The sequence below is a fragment of the Crocodylus siamensis genome, chromosome 1 (genome assembly GCF_052110815.1).
Source record: "Crocodylus siamensis isolate JL-2025a chromosome 1, ASM5211081v1, whole genome shotgun sequence".
Taxonomy (NCBI): domain Eukaryota; kingdom Metazoa; phylum Chordata; order Crocodylia; family Crocodylidae; genus Crocodylus; species Crocodylus siamensis.
In genome coordinates, this window is record NC_143395.1 from 401,207,980 (window position 1) to 401,232,415 (window position 24,436).

At 47.1% G+C, this 24,436-nt stretch overlaps 1 protein-coding gene across 2 annotated transcripts in view; it reads left to right on the forward strand.

Moving 5' to 3' along the window:
- Window positions 1-24,436, forward strand: part of SLC36A4 (solute carrier family 36 member 4) — a 251,046-nt gene that overhangs the window by 13,015 nt on the left and 213,595 nt on the right. For both annotated transcript variants that reach the window (XM_090030581.1, XM_090030583.1), the window contains exons 2-5: window positions 4,689-4,812; window positions 7,454-7,544; window positions 10,081-10,169; window positions 16,627-16,722. In XM_090030581.1, the coding sequence (XP_089886707.1) occupies window positions 4,689-4,812; window positions 7,454-7,544; window positions 10,081-10,169; window positions 16,627-16,722 (400 nt within the window). The remainder of the gene's footprint in view (window positions 1-4,688; window positions 4,813-7,453; window positions 7,545-10,080; window positions 10,170-16,626; window positions 16,723-24,436) is intronic.

Below are 24,436 nucleotides of genomic sequence, written 5' to 3' on the forward strand. Positions count from 1 at the left end.
AAAACACAATATACATTGAATCCTTTTTGGTCTCTCCAACCAGTCCTCTCTTTGCATCTACACATGCCCCACTTCCAGGGTCTGGTACTCAGTTTATGGGGTCTCTTCATTGTCACTCTGGCTTCTGCTGGAAGACCCACTGCTGCTGCTGTTGTTATCATCACACCTTCCACTCATCTGTTCTCCCCATGCTGCTGTCACTCTTCTTCCCTCAGTGGGGGTTATAACACACTGTACAATAGCCACAGGAGAGCTACCATGCATCTACACATTCACAAAACACATGATAATTCTCCTGTGCCTACTCTTGATTGTTCTCAGTTCCCCTCAGTGCTGACTCTCTTTAAAGGCAAGGTGAATATACATCTTGCCTTCCTCTTCACTCCCACAGCTGAACTGCACCTTTCTTTCCATTGTACTATTATTGTTTCATCCCCAGCCTTAAATTCCTGGCAGACATCACCAAACAGAGTCCCAAACAGTTCACCCAGAATCCATCTCTTGCCCTCTCTTAGCTTGTTGCATATGGTAAGTGTGACCCGCCCTTCATGAGATGGAGCCAGAACAAGTTGTCTTGTGTCTCATCTGCATATACATTTTTGGAAGATCCCAGGACTCCTGACAAGAAGTTTTTTTAAAGCCCCAGATCCATGGGTATAGGAGGGAAGACTTGTGGTGGTAGGGCCACAGTCTTGACAACTGAGCTCTGCTCAGTCAGATTTTGGAACTTGACTGTTGGGTGTTACCTAATAGAATTAGAAACAGATTTGGCCTTGATAAAGATTAGAAAAAGAATAAACATAGTCACAGGAATCTACCCCTTCTTTTTTTGTTATCTCATGTTGGAGACATGTTTTATATTCATGTTGCATGTTGGTTGTGTTTCAACAATGTCACCAGTGGTTTGCTTTACTGAGCACATTCTGCCTTTGGCAGCAAGGGAGTGGTGTGTATGTCAATGGCCGCTGCTTCCCTGCTGCCAAATGTCTGGACCTCTGGCTTGAAACATGGCTCCATTGGCCAGATGTGGGCCATGGGCCAGGGGTTGGGCATGCTGCACTGGGACATCTGAAGAGAACAGAGGGAAGGGACTTGTATGCCCAGAGGGCTTTTGCAACAGTATATACAATAATATACAGTATATACTGCCATTTTTCTAGGGTCAAGATGAAATTGCAATGGTGGCTGTGGCCATGAAAGGCCAGGAGCTATAGGAGAAACAAGGATGCTTGTGGCTGGTGTCTGTCACTGCACCAGTGGCAGGGCTGGTACAGACACGGGCAAGCTCTGTGGTGTGGCAGCAGCCTGCTTCCCTCACTAAGAGACTCCCGTGCAGTCCTAGCTGTTGTTCCCTGAGGCTCTTGGCTTGAGGAAGATTTCCCACCCCCTGGTCCTTCAGAGGAAGGAAACCTTTGATGCAGCAGCTTGCTGGGGCTGGCAGTGGCTACAGTGCCAGGAGCTGCAAGGTCAGGAGGCAGCACAGGACCGTGCAGGCTTGGCTCCGGCCCACTCTCGACCAGCACGGGGAAGCAGGAACATGGGGAAAGGGGTTAGAGGCAGGGCTGGGGTCAGGCCAGTCGCATCCAGGGGGGACTGGAGGCTGTCATCCCCTTGGCTGGTGCTGGGCTGCACCACCCAGCTACACTGCTGTGGGCTTCCAGGGGCTGTCCAGGGTGCTGCCCAGGGCAGGCTGCGAAGGCACATTAAGTTTAGGCGCATGTAAATTCATGTGTAGACGTGCCTTGCGGTTCTCAAAATCTTGTACTCTCTCATTTCCTGATTCTCCTTCAGAGTGTCCTTCAGCTTCATTTGGTGACCCTACTGAGCTCTATCTTTAGTCACTATTTTCCCTGCATAATCTCATGACCAAACACAAAATTAGCTACCCACTCTGTGCAAAGGTAGCTGAATAGATCTGCTCCACAGGTCAGCTCCAGAGCTGTGTCCTACTGTCCAAACTAAATCTTTGCATATGTCTCTGACATTCGGCTTGAATGTCTTGCCTTCAGCTCAAGCTCAGTTTAGCAAAAATAGAATTTTTAATTCTCTTCTTTCCATCTCTTCTTTGCATGAGAGGTGATAGTATTGAAAAAAAACTCTTAGATGACCAGATGGTTTCATGGGGAGGTTAGGCAGCAGGAACGGATACATTTTAAAGGGACAAATAACTCATCTTCATAGTTATTCCATTGCACTCAAACCAAGTGGATCCAAACTAAATGGTTAAAGATTTTCGGGGGGAGAGGGAAATCAGACTAAAGGACAGGTAAGTTCAGTCACAGGTAAAATGTCAATGTTTTTATAGCCTGAGCCTTTTAACTCTGTTGCTGTTGACCCAATACTAAACAAGTTAAAATGTTAAACCTTACACTGGAACCTGTAGTTCAGATACTTCACAAACTTTTAGCACTGGGTGTGGGTTAAAGAAAAGTTCTTTTTTCCACTACTACCCCATGAGACTGTACTCTCCGATATGCGCTAGTGTCAGTAGAAGATTGTCCAAGATGACAAGACCAGCAATTTTACAATTGGTCCCAAGAGGCTGAGCTGACAGTTAGAAGGTTAAGGGTAGAAATGCTTATGGCAGTTCTATGAAAAATGTTAGGAAATGTCTGTAGAGGTCAAGAAGCAGCAACACGTAGGTGAGAGAATATTACTAAGAAGATTTGGCTTAATTGGCATATCATACAATTTATGGGCAAAGATAGAAAGTACAGCTATATTTAGTGCAAATTGAAATGTTCCCGGTTGCAAAAAGAGATTTAAGACTTTTTTTTCTAATGCTAGGGATTAAAGAGTATTTCTATGATCTTCTGTCTTATTCATAGGGGATCCCTTTATCACAAAATGGCAGGCACACAGGATTGAAATGAGTTTTTGCTTGCCAGAGGTATTTGCTCTGGCATTTCTACCAGGGAAGGGGAGGCCTTCACAAGGCAGGAAAATACTGTAATTGATCTAGTTATAGTAGCTCAGACAGGCTCCCTGTAGGTTGGGTGTAGAGTCCTTTGAAGAAGATGCTGGAGGTATTTGAACACCACTCTCAGAGGGCCCCTCCTGTGGGCTGACATGATGAACCTCAGGTGAAGCTGCCTACAGAGAGGAATAACTGGGAGCCTGGGGCTCCTCTTATTTTGAGAGAGACTGCAGCAGAAAGAGCCCCAGGTGGTTGAACAGGAGTTAGTTTCAGGAGGGAAGGGAGCAACTGCAACCTAGGAGCAGTAAGCTGCCCATTAAGATGAGAGGGCACGCCTGCAGCTTGTTGGGAGCGAGAGAAGCCCAGGGGATATAAGCCTGGGTTTCTGAGCCTTGCAGGAAGAGGAGTTCCTGCTTGTTCAGACTGATGGGGAGAGGGAGCTGCAGGCCATGGCAGGTACTCCCAGGGCTGGGAGAGCTGGAGTGGGAAGATGGTCGGTTAGTGGTATAATGATCCAGTGGGGGGACTTTGAGTTGAAGCTGTTGCTTGTGTTTTTTTGTTTTAGCTTTAGACAGGAAGACTGGGGCACGGCTGATAGGGGTGGAAAGGAAGTTACAGGGGTACCCAAGGGGCCCATGAGGTTTTGTTGCCCCGTCTGGGATCAGGCTTCAGCCCTCTCAGCCTTATCCCACCCCTGTTGCCATATCTGGGTGCATGCTCAAGTCCTCTCAGCTTCAGCCCGTCCCTGTTGTCCCCTCGGGGCTCCAGCTCTGGTTCTGACCTGCTTGGGCTCGGCCTTTAGGACAGTTCTGAAATGTGACTATTCATTCCCAGTCCCAGGCTGAATGACTCTGGGATGGCATTTGTCCCAGATTCCAGTATTGTGCAGGGATCCAGGTTTTCCATTTACTGCGAAAAAATGCAGGAAACAGCAAGGTCCCCCTTGCAGACTGGCAGAGTTTCAGTTTGCAAGGGGCTGCTTGGGGGAGTGGCAGTAGCGGGGGCAGTGGTGGCATACAGTTGTGCCCCCCAGTACTGTTGGGTGGGCAGGAGGGGCCTTGCCATGGTGATATGGCTGATGTGGGGTCCCAGGGAGAGGGCAGCAGGGCAGGGAGTCCTGAGCCCACAGCAGGCAGCCTGCATTCTCCCTCACCTCCCGTGGGCCTCACTTGTCTGCTCAGGCCATGCCACTGTGGAGGGGGGAAGTGGGAATAGGTGGGCATGTGTCCCACCTTTCCATTTTGAAAAGGTGTTCACCCTAAACATGGATGTAGCCATGGAGGCTGCAGAAGGCCACGGTTAAAAGCTCTAAAGTACTTTTATTACACTATTACTTGTGATGACACTAGGGTGAATCTGATGTAGATGAACAAGCTATTGTGTAACTATAGTATGTCAGATCATGTTCCAATATGCTGTATTAGCATTTAAAATAAATAGTTTTGAAGACTTCTGCATCGTTAAGATGTAAACCATGATGAAAATGGTGTTGATGAGTTTTTAATCTTATTAGAGCAAATTAACAAAACCAGTTCTATACCTCTGATCACAAAACAAGCTGAATGTGAGGAGGATGAACATTGATTTTTTTTTTTTAAGTATAAGTGTATATGTGAATACTATAGCACATTGCTCTTAGTGACTCTGCAGGTAAAGTTCATGACATTTACAAATAGTTCAGACCCAGTTTTGTTTTTAAAACATGTAGATTTACATAATATTCCTAAATTTGTTTATAAAAACCGGTCTGTTTTATTAATGTGCTACACAGACATGGAAGTAATGAAGCCTTTAATTGAAGAACAGAATTCAGACAGCATCTCTGATGAAGAGCATGAAAATGAATTGTTGCCAGTTGAGAAGCATTACCAACTTGATAATCAAGAGGGCATTACGTATGTACTGTTCTAAATGTCATCTCCTTAAAACAATATCTCCTAAGCTGTTTTTTGGAAATATTTTCCTTACTTTTAATTTTATTTCCTGTGAACTGTAATTATCTAGGTAATAATTTATAATATATGTATATTATACTACATTATAGTGTTTGTTTATTTATGTATACTACATACTTATGTATGTTAAATATGTATAGTGTATGTATATGTATACATATAATACTATTATAAATATATACATACTATACCGTTATACACACACTATACTATTCTAGACACTATATATAAATAGTGTTTATAGTGCACACTGGAGAGCGCAAAAAACAGTTGTGCATATATTATATAGTGCTTCTCATTACAGGTTTTTTTGGAGACCAGCCCCTGATGCAGGCCTGATTTCAGTAGGTCCTCCTTTTTTTCAGAATGTGACAGTGCAATAGTGATGAAATATTTGGAATTATTTCACTATGCATAAACTGTTTTGAGTTGTTCAGAAAACAAGTACCATATTTCACAGCGTACTGGTTGACACGGTGTATTAGTCGACCCCATTTTTCTGATCTAAAGTTAGGAGTTTCATAGATCTGGTGTACCTAACTTTCTGGATCAGAAATATGTGGTGGATTTATACTGGACCATGTGTGCCCTCACTGTGGGTCAGGCACTCAGAGAGTGAACACGTATTGCAGTGGCATTCTCAGGAGACAGGGTTGGGCTTGGTGCTCAACTAGTGCAGCCCCATCCCCTGTGAGTGGTGCTGCCCGGGCTGTACCAGCCAAATGCTAACCACAGTGCCATTCACCAGGGGTGGGGCTGCGCCAGCCGAGTCCTGAGCTTAGCACCACTCGTACGGGCTGGGGTCAGGCTCAGCACTCGGCTGGCATGGCCCAAACAGCGCCACTCGCAGGGGACAGGACTGGGTTTGGTGCCTAGGCTGAGCAGTGTCTCCACGGTGATGGCAAGGCCTGCAGGCTCTCCTGGGGCTGGGCCTGGGTCCCATGGCCTCTAGCAACAAGGATGCTGTTGGTAGGTGAAGAAGGTTGGATCAGGTCGGGGCAGCACTGGGGTGGGGGTCAAAAGTATTGACATGGTGTTTAAGATGAGGTGGAAATTTAAAGGTAAATATTAGAGGTGCACCGGTACATTGGTCCAATATTGGATCAGTACTGATGCTGCATCGGATATTGGCCTAACGGGGCCGATAATTTGGCTGATGAATGCCCATGCTGTGCATAGCCACAGCGCAGCACAGTGCAGGGCTGGCAGCGTTGAGAGCTGCCTCCAGCTGGTAAGTCAGAAGGGGAGGAGAGAGGGAAGAGGTGTGGGGGTGCAGATCAATGCTCCTGGGGCGAGGGAGGGAGGGGGTAGGGGCAGGCACTTCCCAGCCAGGATGGGTGTGGGATGGTGGCATGGCTTGTGGTGGGGAGGGCAACTCCCATCACTGCTTGCACCCTGGGAGGGCGGCGGGGAGGAGGTTGCCCCCTGGATCTACGCAGAATGCGGGGGCAGGTTGGAGCCGGTGCTGCGCGGCTCTTCTCTGTGGGGTCTGGGCTCGGAGTGGGGGCTGGTGGTGCTGGAAGGGGCAGCAGTTACCCCAGATTTTGCCAAAGCTCTGCTCCCAGTCTGACACCGCCAGTTGGAGCCTGACTTCATGTCCCACCTCCCACCCATGCGCTGGGAAGATCTGAGGCTGTGCCAGGTGGCTAGTGGCAGCAGCGGTGCTGGGAGTGGGGCTGCAGTGAAATCTGTGGTGGCTGCCGCCCCTCCCAGTGCTGCTGGTGCCTACTCTGAGCCTAGCCCCTGCCGAGAAGAGCCAAGCAGCTCTGGCTCCAGCCCATCCACCCGTCGGCCCCATGCAGACCTGGGGGGCACACGCTCCCCCACCTCCCGCCCTCCCAGTGTACAAGCAGTAGTGGGAACTGTCCCCTCCCCACAAGCTGTGTCTCTGTCCCACACCCCCTGCCCAGCTTTGGTAGTGCCTGCCCTTGTCCCCTCCCTTCCTCACTGCGGGGAGCGTTGATCTGCCCCTCCATGCCCCTTCCCATCCCCCTCCCCTTCTACCGTAACAGACTAACCAGCCAAAGGCAGCTGTATCGGAAATCGGATTGGTATCAGCCGATGCACCTTAAATATTGGCTATCGGTATCAGCCCCCAAAATCTCTATTGGTGCACCCCTAGTAAATACTTTGGTTCCAAACCTCAACTTATACACTGAAATATGGTAACTCTTTTTTGTTTTTGTTTTTGTTTTTTGGGTTTTTTTGGTTTTTAAAGACAAATCAAAGTTCTTGGAAAACAATGTCAGTTATACTGGACAACCCAATAGACCTGAGAAATAATATTCAATTAATATGAATGCTGAAAAAAAATTCTTAATTTTTTTTTCTCAAGTATCTCTCTTTATATTTATGTTTGCTCAACAACTACATAGGGAGGCATTGATTCTAAAACAGAATAGGCAAAAAATAACATAGTTTCAAAACTTCGTTGTTCCTCTGTCAGGCCTTTATTTTTACAAGACTTATCTTGAAATTGTTAAAGTATGAAGTTATCTTCTCATTCTGTTAAGCTTTTTTTTTTTTTCCCCCCAACAGTCTGATGTTGTTCAGTATCTCCACTGTGACTCTCTTATTTCAGATTTGTACAAACACTTACACATCTCCTCAAAGGAAACATTGGAACTGGCCTTCTAGGACTTCCACTTGCAATAAAAAATGCAGGCGTTGTGGTAAGAATCTTTTTTTTTTTTCTTTAGGTGGGAAAAGAGATGCTTGTGAAAGTTTCTGATGGTGCAGGAATTCAGGCTAACACTTACTTATCTTGTCAATAATGACTTAAACAGGGTGACATCTTATTTTTCTTTTCTGGAGTTTTGTTGTTAGGATGAAAGATTGAGAATTGGAATTCTTGGCTTTTCTTTTTGTCACTGGTTCAGTGTGAAGTTTTAATTTCTCTGTTAGAGACACACGTGTGTGTGTGTACATGTGTGTGTATGTATGAAAACTTTTGATTCAGAAATTGTTTCTGAATCATGGGAGTTGTTGTTTGGGTGAATTTTTGTCCTCCTCCTTCTTTATGGGCTGAGGTCCCTTGTCAGACTGTGGGCTTTACATCCTGTTAACATTTTATACACCTAAGTGGAGCTTATGTAGCTTTGTAAGCAAAGTTTTTGCTATTTATGCAGAGGTGGTTTCCATTAGATCTTGCATAATTATGTTTGCCCTATACTTTTTGAGCGTGCTATATTAGTGGATTAATGCATGGGCCAGCAGGGCCTGGGCTCAGGGACCTCTGCTGATTAGGGGCCTCTGGATGCCTAGGTTTTCTTTTCTTTTTCTTTTCTTTTCTTTTGATACCTAGGTTTTTGTTTTTGGGGGGTAGTTTTTTGCATACACTCACACCTCTACCAACCTGTCAAGTGACCGCTGTGGTTCACGTGGCAAACCAAAGCATACTTTGACAGTTAAACTATTTTAGTTCTGTTATGGTTCAGACCTGCTCACCCATCACCATTCCGGTGCTTTCACCCACTGTCTTTTCAGAGAGTTTTCCTCTGAAAAGTCTATGCCAGTCCTCTCTCCACCATATAAGGTCTGCTGTTTCTTTCCTATCGTCCTCTTCTGTCTTTTTGTAGCACCATTATTTTCCTCTCGGCCCCAATTTAATACACCTTTTTTTTAATAAGGAAAGTTTTTCATGCCCCAGTCAAATTGGCCAGATCAGTTCTGAATCCTCTGAATCATTCAAAAACTTCATGCGGCCCTGCTACCAGCAGGTATCCTCCAACCCAGACTTTTCAGCCTGGGGCTTCAGATACTTCCAGATCCTTTGGCAGGCATCCTATGTGCAGGCCCAAGCCCAGAGGTTTGAATTTTTGCTTGTCCTCAGCTGTACACCTGCAGGGGCAAGCGAGAGAAGAGTCTCCATTTCCATAAAGTAGGCATGTAGCTAAGATCCTCGAAGTAGAAGCTGGCCAGTGGGAAGCTAACTATGAGAAAGTCCTGTCTGCAAGCAGAGGAGGGTGCATCCTCCACTACACAAAGCCATTTTTAAGCCACCTACATGGTCATAGAATTTCCTGAGCAGGTTCCTGGCTTTCCACAGGGCATGCCTGAAGCAGGAGATGAACTGGTCAAAGTGAGCTATCAGGGCCCTTTGTTATTTGGTCTAGTGCCCATAGAGGACTGCTTCTCTGGTCAGGGTTCTGACACCTGTCACCACCAAAAGGAATGCATAGACTTTCTGCCACACCACTGATGTGTTTTCCTTTTTTTAAGGACTTTTTTCATGTCCCAGTTCAAATTAGCCAGATCAGCTAAGTGGGTTCCAAATCCTTCGAATTGTTAAAGAGCCGTATGTGGCCCTGCTATTGGCAAGTATTCTCCACCCCAGATTTTTCAGGCTGGGGCTTCAGATATTTCTACATCTTTTGGCAGGCATCTTACATGCAGGCTCGATCCTGGAGGCTTGGGGTTCAGATGCCCTCAGGTTTTGCCTGCCTTCAGCCACATGGCCACAGGAGCAAGCTAGGCAGGAATCTCCCATTTCCATGAAGTCGACATGTAGTTGAGATACTCCTACCTGAAGCTGGCCAGTGAGAAACTAACTATGAGGCTCTTGTAGGGAGTCCTGTTCTCAAGCATATAAGGGTGCACTCTCCACTACATAGTGCCATATTAATTGCATTACCTTGGTCAGGGTATTCTTTCCTGATAGGTAAGTATACACTCTTTGGTATTTTTGCTGCTGCTGTTGTTGTTGTTGTTGGTTTTTTTTTTTTAAGGAAATTTTTTCATGTCCCTGGTTAAATTAGCCAGATCAGGTCCAAATCCATTGAATCATCCGAGAACCATATGTGACCCAGCTACTGGCAAGTATCCTCCACCCCAGTCTGGGGCTTCAAATACTTCCAAATCTTTTGGCAGGCATGCTATGTGCAGGCCCATGCCCAGAGGCTTGAGGTTTGGAATCCCCCGAGTTTTGCTTGTATGGGCTCAGGAACAAGCTGGGGACGAGTCTGCCATTTCCATAAAGTCTGCCCAGTTGTTGCCTTTAAAATTGACACTCAGTTCTTCAGGAAGAATAGGGACTTTTAGTATTTAAACTGTTTCTCTGTTCATCATGTTTATTTTGAACCTGCTCATAACTAGCTCTTATTTAATGAAATGTGAAATTACTTATAGAGAGACTTGTCTGTGATAACTAGTTCTCTTAAAGTACTTCATATATTTACGACCAATGACCTCCCTTCTCTCTCCATACAGATTGGACCCATCAGCCTTGTATTTATAGGAGTTGTATCTGTTCATTGTATGCACATCTTGGTACGTTGCAGCCACTGTCTTTGTCAGAGGTAATTGTGGAGCTCTTTGTTCTGCTATAGAATTGTAAGTTGCTCTGTTTATTTTTGTTTTTAATCTTTAGCCTGCAAAGTGTCTTGATGTTGCAGTATTTTCAGTCCTGATTCTGAGACCAAAAGAAGGGTCACAAAGGTCTGTGTTCAACAACTAATGTCAGCTTCTAGGTATCACACAGGGATGCTTAGCTGTTTGTCATCCTCTCTTCTACAGTGCTTTGAACAATATTTGCTTTTAAATACTTAAGAGTGCTTTGCTTACTGCTTGCATACCGAACTAGGCTTATTTACAGTTAAGTGTTACTTGCTTCTGTTTCAATTGTTCAGCCTTGTTTTGAATCCAGTGGGCAAGACAATATGTGCAAAACAAAGGAAGAGGAGTGTGGAGAAGAGAGAAGTGTATGAAAGGAAGATTTACAAAATTGGGGAAAAGATGAAAGTAGAAAAGAATGAGTAAAAAATGAACAGTGAGAAGATGAGAAATGTGCTTGGAGAAGGGTCTATAAGCAATAGCTTTTTTGACATGTATATGAGATTAGCTGACCCATTTCTCGTTCCTTTCCTGAAGCCTTTAGAAAAAGGGCACATGTTTTAGCAATGTGAATAGAGAAAGTGAAGAACTGAGGGGGGTTGCAGGTTCTCATTCTTGTCAGGGACCATTTCCATTCTGCAAGAAGGTTTGCCTTAAATACTCCTTGTGTAAAAAGAGTAGAGAGGAAAACGTATAACAGTGCAAGACCTTCTATCAAATCAGTTTTTTCTAGTGCATACAGGAAAAGAGATTTAAGTAAACCAGGGAGATGATTTGGGTTAACATACAGCTGTTGTTCCAGTGTCCTCTGTCCACCATCTTTACTTTCTTTGCTTTGGATGGGAATGGTAAGTGAGGAAGGGTTTATACTCTAATGACAGGCAGTTGCTCTGGTTAGAAGAAAACATGATCCAGCAGTCTGTCACATTAAATAATATGGGAATTGATTAAAATAGGAAATTGCATGTCACATGCAAAATATTTCTCCCTGGCCCCCCACGTGGTTTAATAATTGAGAGAGGTATTTATTTTTTAAATTACCTTGTTAGAGACAGTTGCGTGTGGCTTTCTGCTAAACTTCTTTTATGTTAATATGGTGTGTCAGTCTTTTTGAATAGAGAAACTCAATTTTTAACATTTTCAAAGCAGGAAAAAATGCATTTAAATGATACTGTGCAGGAGGCAAATGTCAGACCTTCCTGTGGGGTGAGATGCATTAAAATAAAGATGAGATGTATACTTAGAATTCTAGCAGATGTTGTTTCTGTAATACTATGAAGTTTGTCGACCAAGGCAATGATGGGAAGATAATGTAAAACCTGATCTAGAAGGAATATGCAAAGAAGTAACAACAGGGAAGGAGATTGCACTAGATAGAAAGGGATGGAGTCCTAGGGCATTTATACACATGTTCCGGGAGTGTGGAGCGGGGGAGCGCTCTTAGTAGAGCAGCTCCAAGAGCCACTCTAATTAAAGTGCCTTGAGTGTGATGTGTATCACTGTCCCCACACTGAAAAATGGTGGCGGGGTGCTTTAACTAAAGCTTATTGAACAAGCTTTAGTTGAAGCACCCTGCTGTCATTTTTCAGCGTGGGGACAGTGATACACATGACACTGGAGTTTGCTGGAGCGCAGTAATTACTGTGCTTCAGCAGATTCAATTAATTCAGTTTCCTCTGATGCACTGTAATTACCACACTTTGGAGCAGCCTCCCTGCAAGTGTATAGGATGGGACCTCCAATGTCCTGCTGCTGTAAAGGTTGTTAATATAAGCTCAAGAGATCTGAGGAGGAGGGCCATGTCCTCCACTACAGAGGAAGGCAAAAAACCCACACAGTACATACCAATCTGACCATAGGGTAAAATTCTTTCCTGGCCTCAACTATGGTGATTCATATGACCCTGAGTGGAGGGGCAAGACCCTCTAGCCAGGAACATCCAAGCTTAATTCCCAGCAGGAACATTGACACACCCCAGTCAAAATCCCTAGGCTTGGCTGCAGCCAACACCCAGTGCCTCTGAGGAATGCTTAAAAAACCCCTGTAAAACATGTGGCAGTGGTGAGGATGAAGGGAGGGGTGCAGGATTCTTTCCCTTCTCTGTGTGACAAGTAGCAAAGCCCAGAAGCATGGGAAATACCCATAGTAGAACCTGTGTCCAGATCATCCCAGACCAGTGGCTTTCCAACCTCTTTTTAGAAACTTTTAATGATGGAGAGTCCCCAGTTTCTCAGGGTATGGGTTGGAGGCAGCTGCAAGGGAGAGACTTCCTACCCCTGCCCCCTTTGCAGGAGAACCAGGGCTGTGCTTGCAGCTCTGGCTAGTGCTCTGGGACTCCACCTGGGACAGCAGCAGTTGCTGACACTCCCTGCTCATTTGTGGGGCGGATGGGGCCTTGCTTGCAGCAGAAGCTGGTGCCCCAGGACCTGTCTGGGTAGCAGGGCAAAAACAGGGCTCACAAGCTCATCCTGCATCTGCCTGCAGGAGAGAGAAGCCTGCCCACAATCCCCAACCGTGAGGGGTAAGATAGCTGTTCCCACAGGGACTCTAGCAAGGGAAGAGCTCTGAGTGCCCATGGGAAGAGAAACTTTCCCTGAACCTCTTTCAGGGTGGTTGGCAGCTCTGGTAGCCACCCTCTGCCCCATAGGAATCAACTATTCCTGGGGCTTTGTGGGGTAGGCAGCAGCTCTAGTAACTGTTGCCCATGGCACAGAAAGCAGGGCTGTTTCCAGGGTGTTGTGGTGCATGTCATCTTCCTGGACTTTAAGAAGGCCTTTGACATGGATTCCTACCACATTCTCTTAAAAAAACATGGTATCTGTGGCATTGATGCCTACACAGTCAGATGGGTGGCAAATTGGCTAGATGGTAGCACCCAGAGAGTGGTGGACAGGTTGTTTTCAACCTGGAGGGATGTGGGCAGTGGGGTCCCACAGGGCTCGGTCCTGGGGCCTGTACTGTTCAACATCTTTATCAGCTATCTGGATGTGGGTGTGGAATGCATGCTGTTCAAATTTGCTGACGACACCAAGTTGTTGAGTGAGGTGGACTTGCTGGAGGGGAGAGACAGACTCCAGCTAGATCTAGACAAATTACAGAGGTGGGTGGATGAAAATAGGATGGAATTCAATGCAGAGAAGTGCAAGGCACTGCATCTAGAGAGAAGGAACCAGCAACACATCTGTAGGCTGGGGAACACCCTTCTTGTCAACACAGTGGCTGAAAGCACATTGTTGACTCCAGGATGAACATGAATTGCCAATGCGAGGAAGCAGTTAAAAAGGACACAAGGATGCACCTTGTGCATCCACAGATACATCACAAGCAGGTCCAGGGAGGTGATCCTTCCTCTCTAGGTGGCGCTGGTCAGGCTGCAGTTGGAGTACTGCATCCAGTTCTGGGCACCACACTTCAAGAGGGATGTGGCTATCATTGAGAGGGTCCAGAGGAGGGCCACTTGCATGGTCAAGGGGCACTGGGGCAAGCCCTATGAAGAGAGGCTAAAGGGCCTGAACTTATTCAGCCTCCACAAGAGAAGGCTGAGAGGGGATCTGGTGGCCATTTACAAACTCAGCGGGGGGACCAGTGAGAATTGGGGGAGACTGTTCCCCCGGCCAACCACCTGGCACAACTAGGAATAACGGCCACAGATTGTTAGAGAGAAGGTTCAGGCTGGACATCAGGAGACATTACTTTGCAGTTAGGGCTGCCAGGCTCTGGAATGGGCTCCCAAGAGAGGTAGTACTCTCCTACCTTGGGGGTCTTTAAGAGGAGACTGGACAGATATTTGGCTGGGATGATACGACCCTGACACCTGTTCCTGCCTGGAGCAGGGGGTCGGACCTGATGATCTGTTTAGGTCCTTTCTGACCCGAAGCACTATGATACTATGGATTCCATGGCCAGAACACTCTTGTCACAGAGCCAGTGCTTCTCCTGTGGCTGTTGGCATGGGCAGGAGCCTGGACACTGGGCAGGGGGCAGTTGCCTGGCTGTGGTAGAGGCCCCCTGATCAACTGATCAGGAAGACTGAGTAGGGAAAAGTATGCTGAACACCCTGACAGGCTGTTAGGGAGCCACCCACTCTTCCTTCCTTTCTGGGGCCTCTGCCACAACGGAGCATTATGGGGAAACTGGCAGTGTCTCACCTGTTAAATCTGTGGTGCTGTTTCAAGCAGCAAAATCTTTGTCTTGGATTTGTGTCTATTCAGCCATTTTCTTTAAATGGGAAAATGGTGTGAATGTATGTGTTGCAGGGCACTGAAGTGCCTGCTCCTAAAGAAGGACAGGCGTGGGTTGCCGGGGCAACCGCAGTCGGTCAGCTGACCGGAAAGGGGCAGGGCCTGGCTTGTATAAACAGCCTAAGCGGAGGCCCAGCAGGCAGTTCCCTTCTGGCAGCTGAGAAAGAGAGAGATCTGTGGGAGTAGAAGCTAGACAGCCTGACCAGCTTTGGTTGAGGACTGGGGGAGCCAGCCCTGGTGGGGGTTTGAAGGAGGTTTAGCCAGAGGGCTAGAGTTTGCATTTTGGCCAGGAGGCTTGGATTTTGTATTACAGCAGCTTGGCTTATGGTTTTGGTTATTGTTACACCAGAGGACCGGGTGAGGCTGTAGGGGTTGGAGGAGGCCTCATGGGAGCTCCCCAGTAGCGTGGGGGTTCCTGGTGTCAGAGGGGGTGCTGCATTTTGGGGCTTGTATAGACCCTGGCCCCAGTGGGGCAGTGTTGTGCGGGGCTAAGAGCCCAGTGCGGGTGAGTGACCCGATAAGGCAGGTCTGGGGGCCGGGCCAGGCACGGCTACGGCCACCTGAGCCCCGATCGCGGGAGTCGCAAGCAAGGCCCCAGTGCGGGCATGGGTGTGAGTAGAGCCCCAGGGAGGGTGAGAGTATCGCGGTGAGCCCCAGGGAGGGCCTACAGGAATAAGAAGCCCCGGAGAGGGCGAGCGTACGGGGAGGGGCCCCGGGGGGGGGCTGCTAAGAAAAGACAATAGACGCAACAACGTCTGGTACATCTGAGAGGCTTGGGGCATGGTATTAGGCATGGTAGGAGCCACGCACAGCCCTGTGGCAGGAGTGCACAGAATCATCAGTAGACGAGGTACTGGTGGGAGTATGCCAAGGGGTACCGTGTTCAAGGGGGTAAAAGGCAGCCTCCCTTAATACTTTTTCATCAAAGACATGGCGGGCGAGAATGAGGGTGCATGGACACCCACTTGGCACAGTAGGGGGCACCAGGAGAGATCATGGCCACTCCTGGGTCCCCGCTCTGTGACAGTAGTCATATAAAACATGACAAACAGCCATGTTTGCATTTTGTCCTATTAATCTTGCATATAAATGGTAACAAAAATAATTTCTGTTAAAGCCCTTAGACTGTTGGTCCTCAACCTTTTTGAATTTGGGGCACACCGTCATTGAACTTAAGGCACCCATTCGTAACTGTTGTGAATTGTGGCATCCTGATACAGTAACTCATTTATATACTGTAGTACTTACATCCTTGTAGAGGGGCTGGGCAGTGGGGGTGGGGCATCACCCAGGTAGGGACAAGCCTGAGGCTGCACTTCTCTGCTTATCTCCTTGACTTTGTGGCACTCTTCACACGTTTTGCTGACACCTGGGTTGAGAATCATTGCGTTAAGGCACCTACACACCTGCCAGGTCCCTATTCCAATGCTTGCTAATTAGCATGCATTGGAGCAGACTCAATTAATCAAGTTTGCTGGAGCGTGCTAATTAGCATGCTCCAGCAACTTTGGCGTCGTGTGCATTAAGCATCTCTGCACTTCAAAATGGCTGCAGGGGAGCTTTAACTAAAGCTTGTTGTATGAGTGAATTACCATGTGTCAGAGCAGGCATCTGGCACATGTGTATGTGCCCTCAAGACCAGCTGGTTCAGAGAGCCAGAGGCAACTGCACACTCAAGTTGACTTTTAAAGTTTTCTTGTTTAAGAACAACTACTCTGAGGTCAGTGATAGAATGTCCAGGAAAGTGAAAGTGTTCTGCTGTGGGGTTTTCTGGGTTTCTGGAATTTAAGCTAAATTGGTATCCATTCATTCTTCTGTGTAGGGATTGTCTTGGTATCCATTCATTCTTCTGTGTAGGGATTGTCCTGTCTGGACAGCAGAGGGGCACTTTAATCAGGGTGGTGTATATGATGTCAGTGGGTGAGTAGATGAATGAACCACAGATGTTAAATTTTTGTTGCTTGGCCCAGTGATGAAGGGGGTCTGTGTTGATGAGGGGACACAACTAGCATCTTTCTCTCTCTTTGACTGATTTCAGATGAACGTGCCTTACCACCCCTGCCTTCCACATGATACAGAAATTTTAATTGTGATCTTGCGGGTCCGCTATACTTGTCAGGGTATGGCATAAGAGATTAGCCTTGATGTATTATGGCAATGCCTCTCCATTCTGTCATTTCAGGTTGAAAAAGACCTCACTAGGGTATAGTGACACAGTTAGCTTTGCCATGGAAATAGGGCCCCTGAACATCCTTCAAAAACGAGCTTCTTGGGGAAGGTAAGCTTGTTGTGGCATTTAAGTAATACATAACATTTAAAGTAGTGAAATTGAATGACTTTAAAAGTAAATAAATGACATTAAAAGTAAACTGGGAAAAGTTATGGGGTTGCCTTTCTACCTAATGTGTGCGTTAGGAAATGTGATCTCTGTGTTAGAAATGTTTTTACACTGTGCTATTGCTCTCTAGTACTGTAGCGCTTAGTTCTTGACCAAGACTCCGCCTGTGCTCTGTAAATGCAGGACAAAATATGGTCCCTGGCTTAAAGCCCTTACAGTCATAATATTGTGGGAGGGTTGAAAGGTGGAAGTCTCACAGCTAATTCATTTTCTTATTTGAATATAAAATGCATGTTGCAGAGTAATCTTTATTTTGTTTCACAATAATTAAACAGATAAGAACACTGAAAGAACAATAATAAAATGAAAGTGTTAATAGCTTGTCTGTCTTTTGACGTTCTCCAAGAGGAAAAATATTTAATAGTTTGTTTTATGGCTGTGTAAACCCTATGCAATGATTGTGATCACTTCACAATAATAATATCCAAAATCTTGGAGACAGTTTCAAAATTAAATTCCAATTTTAATAAGCATGTATAAGAATTTTCTTCTTTTTTAACACTGGATATGATTTGCCCCTGTTTTTTCCAGGATACAATATGTTGTACAGTGTATCTTGGCTATTATTATTCAAATAAAGCAAATTAATCTTTTCAGATCTCTGGTGATTATAGGAATGCAGTATAATTCAGTTTGGAGAAACTTGGTTTATGGTAATAGAATGGAAGCCCTGTAACACTTTGGACATTGTAATGTACACATGACCATTCTAAATTCTAGAGAAGCTGTACTGCACAATATTTTCTTCTGCAAAATTAGAGTTCTATTGCACATGCAATTCTTTAAATGGACTTCCATTAAAATGCTTCTTCAGGCTGCCAAAGCTTATAACATAGGCCTTGCAAAATAACTTGAATGACAGTTAGAGGGGGAGAATTGGAGAAGGAGGGCTGGAACGCACCTCCGGAGATCATCTAGTCCAACCCCTTGCCTAAAGCAAGATCATCCATATCCGAACCATCTTATATAAATCCATTGTCTAACCTGTTAGCAGAACTGCACGATCAATCCTGACAAAACCACAGGACATAACACTCTAACCTGGTACGGGTAAAGCAGTGACCACGGCAGCCAATGTCCTGCTGTTGCAAAGTTGTTAAAAAACACTTGTGAGATAAAAGGAAGAGGGCCATGCCCTCTGCTATAGAGGAGGGCAAACCCCACCACAGTCCTGAAAATCCCCAACCTCTCAGAGATTCACCATTTGGATTCTTGGTTAGGTACAAACATTCAAAAAGCTTGAGGAGGAATTGATCTAGGTTGCATGGTTTTCTGTAAGTGGTGCAGTTTAGATTTGTAGCAAACAGAATACACGTTCGCGCTTTTGGGGGCGAGGGTGGTGCAGATCTTAGACTGGGTTTCCTGCTGTTTTTAAATCGGCCAGGGTGTGACGAAAATCTGTTCTGTTACAGGTATAGACCAGTTTCCAATCACTTATACTGGTAAAGGGATAATGTCTGTACTTGGCCCTTATGACTGAACCAGGATCATATTGTAATCTGCCATTTGGTAGGAACTGAAGAAAACTATTCTTAGTTTGTGCTGTTGAAACCTTCTCTACCTTTAGACTGCTTAAGGCATTTCATCTTCTGGTTTCAGGACTCCTAATACCAATCATATTCTAAAGCATTGCAGCACATATTAAATGCATATTTGAATATAGATAAGTATTGTACTCCATCTACCATTCTTTAAGAAAACTGCTTTTCATTGTATCGGATTTTAGAATGAAATACTCAGTTTATGCATGTCTAACAAACTCATCGCTTCAGTATTTACTTGATGTCTGCTATAGAAATAATTTGTCTCATCCTTTTTGAAGAGGAGCCCACATTGCAATGTTCCTGAATTCCGTTTGGTATTCAAAATAATTGCTTTCACCTTTAGGAATGTTTTCAAGATGTTGGACCATGCTAGGAAACACTGCTCTGAAAGCATGCCCCAATCTGCATGTGTCAGATAGTGGGGAAAAAATAATACACCACCTTTTTGGTGTGTTCCCAGAGCTGCTCTTAGTCTTGGTCATGCTTATTAGAGTGGCAGCAGGTGAGAGAATAGGGGCCGCAAACAGGGCAATTTGCAAACAGTTCATTAAAAGCAAGAGGAGGAAGAGCCAGGCACCAGATCCTCCTCCAGAAAAGTAAGTGAGGCAGGGCTGCCTGTGTGTTTGCCTTGCTGAGTATTTGTTTGGTGGGCTGTATGTGTTTTAGATGTGTGCTTTAATTACATGGCTAGCCCCTCCCCTTGGCAGTGTCCCAGTGTCTTCGGACCAATGTCCCAGGGCCAGCACCAGTGGGGCCCAGAGCAGGGTGCAGGCTGGCAGGGGTCTGTGGAGTTGGGCTGGTCTGGGCTAGGCTGCACCAGTAGGGAGAGAGGGGAGCTGGCCTGGCTCCATAGAGCCCCTGCTGCCCTGCTCTAGGCCCCGCTGGCACTGGCCCTGGGACACACTGGTGTGGGTCCCGTGCTCCCACTGGGAGTGAACAGGCAGGGAGTCGGTGTCCCCCAGCCTTGTGGTACAGGCAGGGGGCAATGTGCAGCCCTGACTCCCTGCTTGCCGGTCAGGGAGGAGCTGGTGCTGAGCATGGGGAAAAGTGGCCCTTCCCCTGCCCTGTGCCTGGCGCTCCCTCCTGCAGCTGCTCAAAGCCCACGTGGGGCTGCCCTGAGCAGGCACAAGCAGCGGCAGCATGGTGTGCTGATCAGCTCAGCACCAACTTGTAACCTGCCCCCACTGCCAGCCTAGGCCCCATGCCAGCTCTGGGCTTGCCTGTCGGGGCTGTGCATGGTGGCAGCAGCTGCTTGGTATGGAGGAAGCAGTCCCCCATGTCGGGCAGTGTTTGCTGCTCTCCCGGAGCTTGTGTGCTGGGCAGCCCAGAGGTGGCGGTGGCAAACACTGCTTGGTGCGGCAAGCAGGGTGGGGGCTAAAGCTGTTGCCAGATTCAGCCTGCGGGCCATATTTTGTCCACCCCTGTATTAAGTGCAAGTAGCTAAGTGTATCTGAGGGTGCTGAGAGAGTTGGCTGATGTGATTGCAGAGCCAATAGCCATTATTTTTGAATACTCATGGTGATTTGAGGGAGGTCCTGGACACCTGGAAAATGGCAAATATAGTTCCCATCTTTAAGAAAGGGAGCCTCACCAGAAGAGCCAGTCAGCCTCACCCCAGTCCCTGGAAACATCATGGAGTAGGTCCTCAAAGAATCCATTTCTAAGCATTTAGAGGAGAAGGTGATTAAGAATAGTTGACATGGATTCACCAAGGACAAGTCATGCCTGACCAACCTGATTTGACTTCTGTGATGAGATAACTGGCTCTATGGATGTAAGGAAAGCAGTGGACATAGTATACCTTGACTTTAGCAAGGCTTTTGATACTGGCTCCCACAGTATTCTTGCAAGCAACCTGAGGAAGTATGGGCTTGATGAATAGACTGTAAGGTAGATGGAAAGCTGGCTGGATTGTCAGGCTAGTAGTTGTTAGCAATCAGTGGTTCAATGTCTAGCTGCCATCTGGTGTCAAGTGGAGTACTGCAGGTATTGGTCCTGGGTCTGGTTTTGGTCAGTATTTTTATTAATGATCTGGAAGATGGGATGGAGTGCATACTCAGCTAGTTTCATAGTAGCTAGTGTCAGGAGGGACCTGAACAGATCATCAAGCCCGCCGCCCCCCACCCCGCCACAGGCAGGAATGAATGCTGGGTTCACAGGTATCATCTAACCTCTTTTTGAATTTACCCAAGGTAGGGGCAAAGACCACTTCCCTAGGAAGTTGGTTCCAGATTCTGGTCACCCTAACTGTAAAATACTGCCTTCTGATCTCTAACCTAAACCTATTTTCCTTCTGCTTATTACCATTGTTCCTTGTCACCCCAGGTGGTGCTGGGGAGAATAGGGCTCTTCCTAATTGCTGATGATCTCCTCTGATGAGTTTTGTAGGCAGCCACCAGGTCCCCCCTCAGCTTCCTCTTGCCGAGGGTGAACAGGTTCAGGTCCCACAGTCTCTCCTCACAGGTCCTGTCTTGTTGCCCTCTCACCAAATGAGTGGCCCTCCTCTGAACTCTCCAGGCTGGCCACATTCTTTGTAAAGTGGGGCGCCCAGAACTGGACGCAGTACTCCAATTGCGGCCTGACCAATGTCGCGGAGAGGGGGAGTATAACCTCTCTGGACCAGCTTCAGATGCATCTTAGGATGCATGACAAGGTATGGCTGGCCTTCCTGGCTGTGGTCTGGCATTGGCAGCTTATGTTCAATAATGACTCCAAGATTCCTTTCCGCCTCTGCGCTTTCAAAGAGGGAACTCCCCAGCCTGTATGTAAGCTGTGGATTCCTTCTCCCAAGGTGCAGCACCCTGCCTTTATCTACGTTGAACCCCATCCTATTCTCATCTGCCCACTTCTGTAGTCTGTCTAAATCTAGTTGCAGCCTCTCTCTCCCTTCAAGTGTGCCCACCTCTCCCCACATCTTAGTGTCATAAGCAAACTTGGACAGCATGCTTTCAACCCCCTCATCTAAGTCGCTGATGACGATGTTAACCCACTGCTCACATCTAGCCAGGCTGAGTACAACCCATCCACCACTATTCTCTGGGTGCGCCCCATCAGCCAGTTTTTTTTTTTACCCATCCAGCTGTGTAGGCATCAGTGCCACAGTCACTTAATTTATTGATGAGAATGGGGTGAGAAACCCCATTGTCAAAGGCCGCCTTAAAGTCTAGAAAGACTACGTCCATGGCAACACCAACATCCAAGAATTTAGTTACTTGGTCATAAAAGGCAATCAGGTTGGTCAGGCAGGACCTGCTTTTGATGAACCCATGCTGGTTGCCCCTGACCATGATCTCCCCTGCTGGCCCCCACATATGTGCTCCTTGATGACTTTCTCCAAGATCTTCCCGAGGACCGAAGTGAGGCTTACAGGCCTATAGTTACTTGGGTCCTCCTTCCTCCCTTTCTTAAAAATGGGGACATTAGCTAGTTTCCAGTCCCCCAGCACCTGGCCAGATGACCACGAATGCTCATACAGCTGGGCCAAGGGCTCCATGATGACCTCTGCTAGATTCCTCAACCCCCCTTGGGTGGAGGGCATTTGCACCTGCCTTTCCAGAAAATCCCTAACTATATCTGCACTGACCCAAGGCCTGACCAAGCTATCCCCGAGATTGTCCCTACCTCTGGCAGGAGGGGTGCCCTGGTCCCTGTTCAAGAAAACACAGGCAAAGAAGCTGTTAAAAATATCGGCTTTCTCATCTGGCATAGCCACAAGGTTACCATTTGAGTCTTGCAGGGGCCCTACATTGCCTGGTGCTCTCTACTTGAAAAAGGACTTTTTATTGTTCTTAATCCTGGATGCTAGCCTGAGTTCCATCTCTGCCTTGGCCTTCTTAATAGCCCTCCTACACTCATGGGCAGAGGAGGAGTACTCCTCCTTGATGATAGCTCCTCCCTTCTACTGGTTGTACGCCACCCTTCTAGTTCTCAGGCATTCCTGAATGCCCTTGCTGAGCCAAGGGGGTTTCTGAGCACTCTTACCCCCCCTTGCTTCTCTCTGGGACTGTTACCTTTTGGGCCTGGAGGATCGCCCCCTTAAGGTATGACCATCCCTCATGGACTCCCATCTCCTCTACCTTCTGGGCTCTCAGTGCCTCCCCCACTAATCTCCAGAGCTCATTGAAGTTGGCCCTTCTGAAGTCAAGGGCTTTAGTCTTGCTATAAGCCCTTGACATCCTGTGCTGGATAGTGAATTCCAGTGGGTGATGATTGCTGTTGACCAGGCGGTTAAGGACCTGCCGTCCCCTCACCAGGTCCTCCCCAGGGCCAGGACCAGGTCCAGCAACGCGTTACCCCTAGTGGGGCTGTGCATCTCCTGGATAAGCTGAAGGTCCTGTAATACAGCCGGGAACCTATGCAAGTGGTCAGACCTGGCTGTCTGTTCCTCCCAGCAAATGTCTGGGTGGTTTACGTCACCCATGACAATGACATGCCTTGACCTAACCCCCTCCATAAGCTGACCGGAGAAGTCCCGGTCCAGCTCTTCCCCCTGGTTGGGTGGTCTGTAGTAGACACCCACTGTAAGGTCCCTTTTGCCATGCTCCCCTTGTAGTTTGACCCACAGTGTCTCTGCCTGACCCTCCTCTATCCCAAAGCTAATCCTTGATGTTGTGAGTTGCTCTTTGACATAGAGCGTGACCCCCCACCTGCCTTTCCTCTCTGTCCTGTCCCTTCTGTATAGGGTATATCCCCGAATGCCCACTGCCCAGCTGTGGGTAGGGTCCCACCAGGTTTCTGTGAGCCCTACAATGTCTGGATTCTTACTCGCAATCAGGAGGTGCAGTTTCTCCTGCTTGCTCCCCATACTGCGAGCATTGGTGTAGAGGCACTTGAGGCCTCCTGAGGATGCATGCACCTCCCCCCTACTCCCAGGACTGTTGTGGCCCCCTACTCCCAGGACGTTGTTGCTTACCTGAGTGTCCCTTTCTCTTGTCACCCTCTTGTTCCTTTCTCTTTGCAGATGACTACACCCTGTGGGGGGTGTAGTAGATAGGTCCAATCCTAGCCCTACCTCCGGTGTATGTCACCAGAATGACCTAGACAAATTGGAAGGTTGGACCAAAAAAAATCTCATGAGTTTCATCAAGGACAAGTGCAAAGTCCTGCACTTGGGACAGAACAATCCCATGCACTGCTGCAGCCTGGGTAGTGACTGATTAAGTAGCAGCTCTGCAGAAAAGGTGTTGGGGCTAATGTGGACAATAAACTGGATATGCGTCAGCAGTGTGGCCTTGTTGCCAAGAAGGCTAACAATATACTGGGCTGCATTAGTAGGAGTGGTGCTAGCAGACTGAGGGAAGTAATTATTCCTTTCTGTTCTGCACTGGTGAGGCCATATCTGGTGTATTGTGTCCAGTTTTGAGCCTCCTACTACAGAAAGGATGTGGACAAGTTGGAGAGAGTCCAGTGGAGGGCAATGAAAATGTGTCGGGTCCTGGGACAAATGACTTCTGAGGAGAGGCTGAGGGAACTGGACTTACTTAGTTGGGAGAAGAGAAGACTGAGCTGGGATTTAGTAGCAGCCTTGAACTACCTAAAGGGGGGTTCCAAAAAGGATAGAGCTAGACTGTTCTCAGTAGTGGCAGATGACACAACAAGGAGCAATAGTCTTAAGTTGGAGCAAGGGAGGTTTAGGTTAGATATTGGGGAAAAAGTTTCTCACTAGGAGGGTGGTGAAGCACTAGAACAAGTTACCTAGAAATGTGGTGGAATCTCCATCCTTGGAAATGTTTAAGGCCCAGCTCAACAAAGCCCTGGCTAGGATGATCTAGCTGAGGCTGGTCCTGCTTTGAGCAGGGGGTTGGACTAGATGACCTCCTGAGGTCACTTCCAGCCCTAATTTTCTATGATTCTATGATTGCATATCTCAGCAGTTACACCAATATTTAATACCCTTTCTTAACTAGAGTCCTGAGTGAGGGGGCGTTTGCTAGAGAATTTGCTTTGAAACTCCCTCACCTTCCTTCACTGTATGCTTGGTGAAAGGAAGCAAAGAAAAGGGAACCTTTTGGGACTAAGGTTCCAAACAGACCAGCTTACAGGGGAGTTTG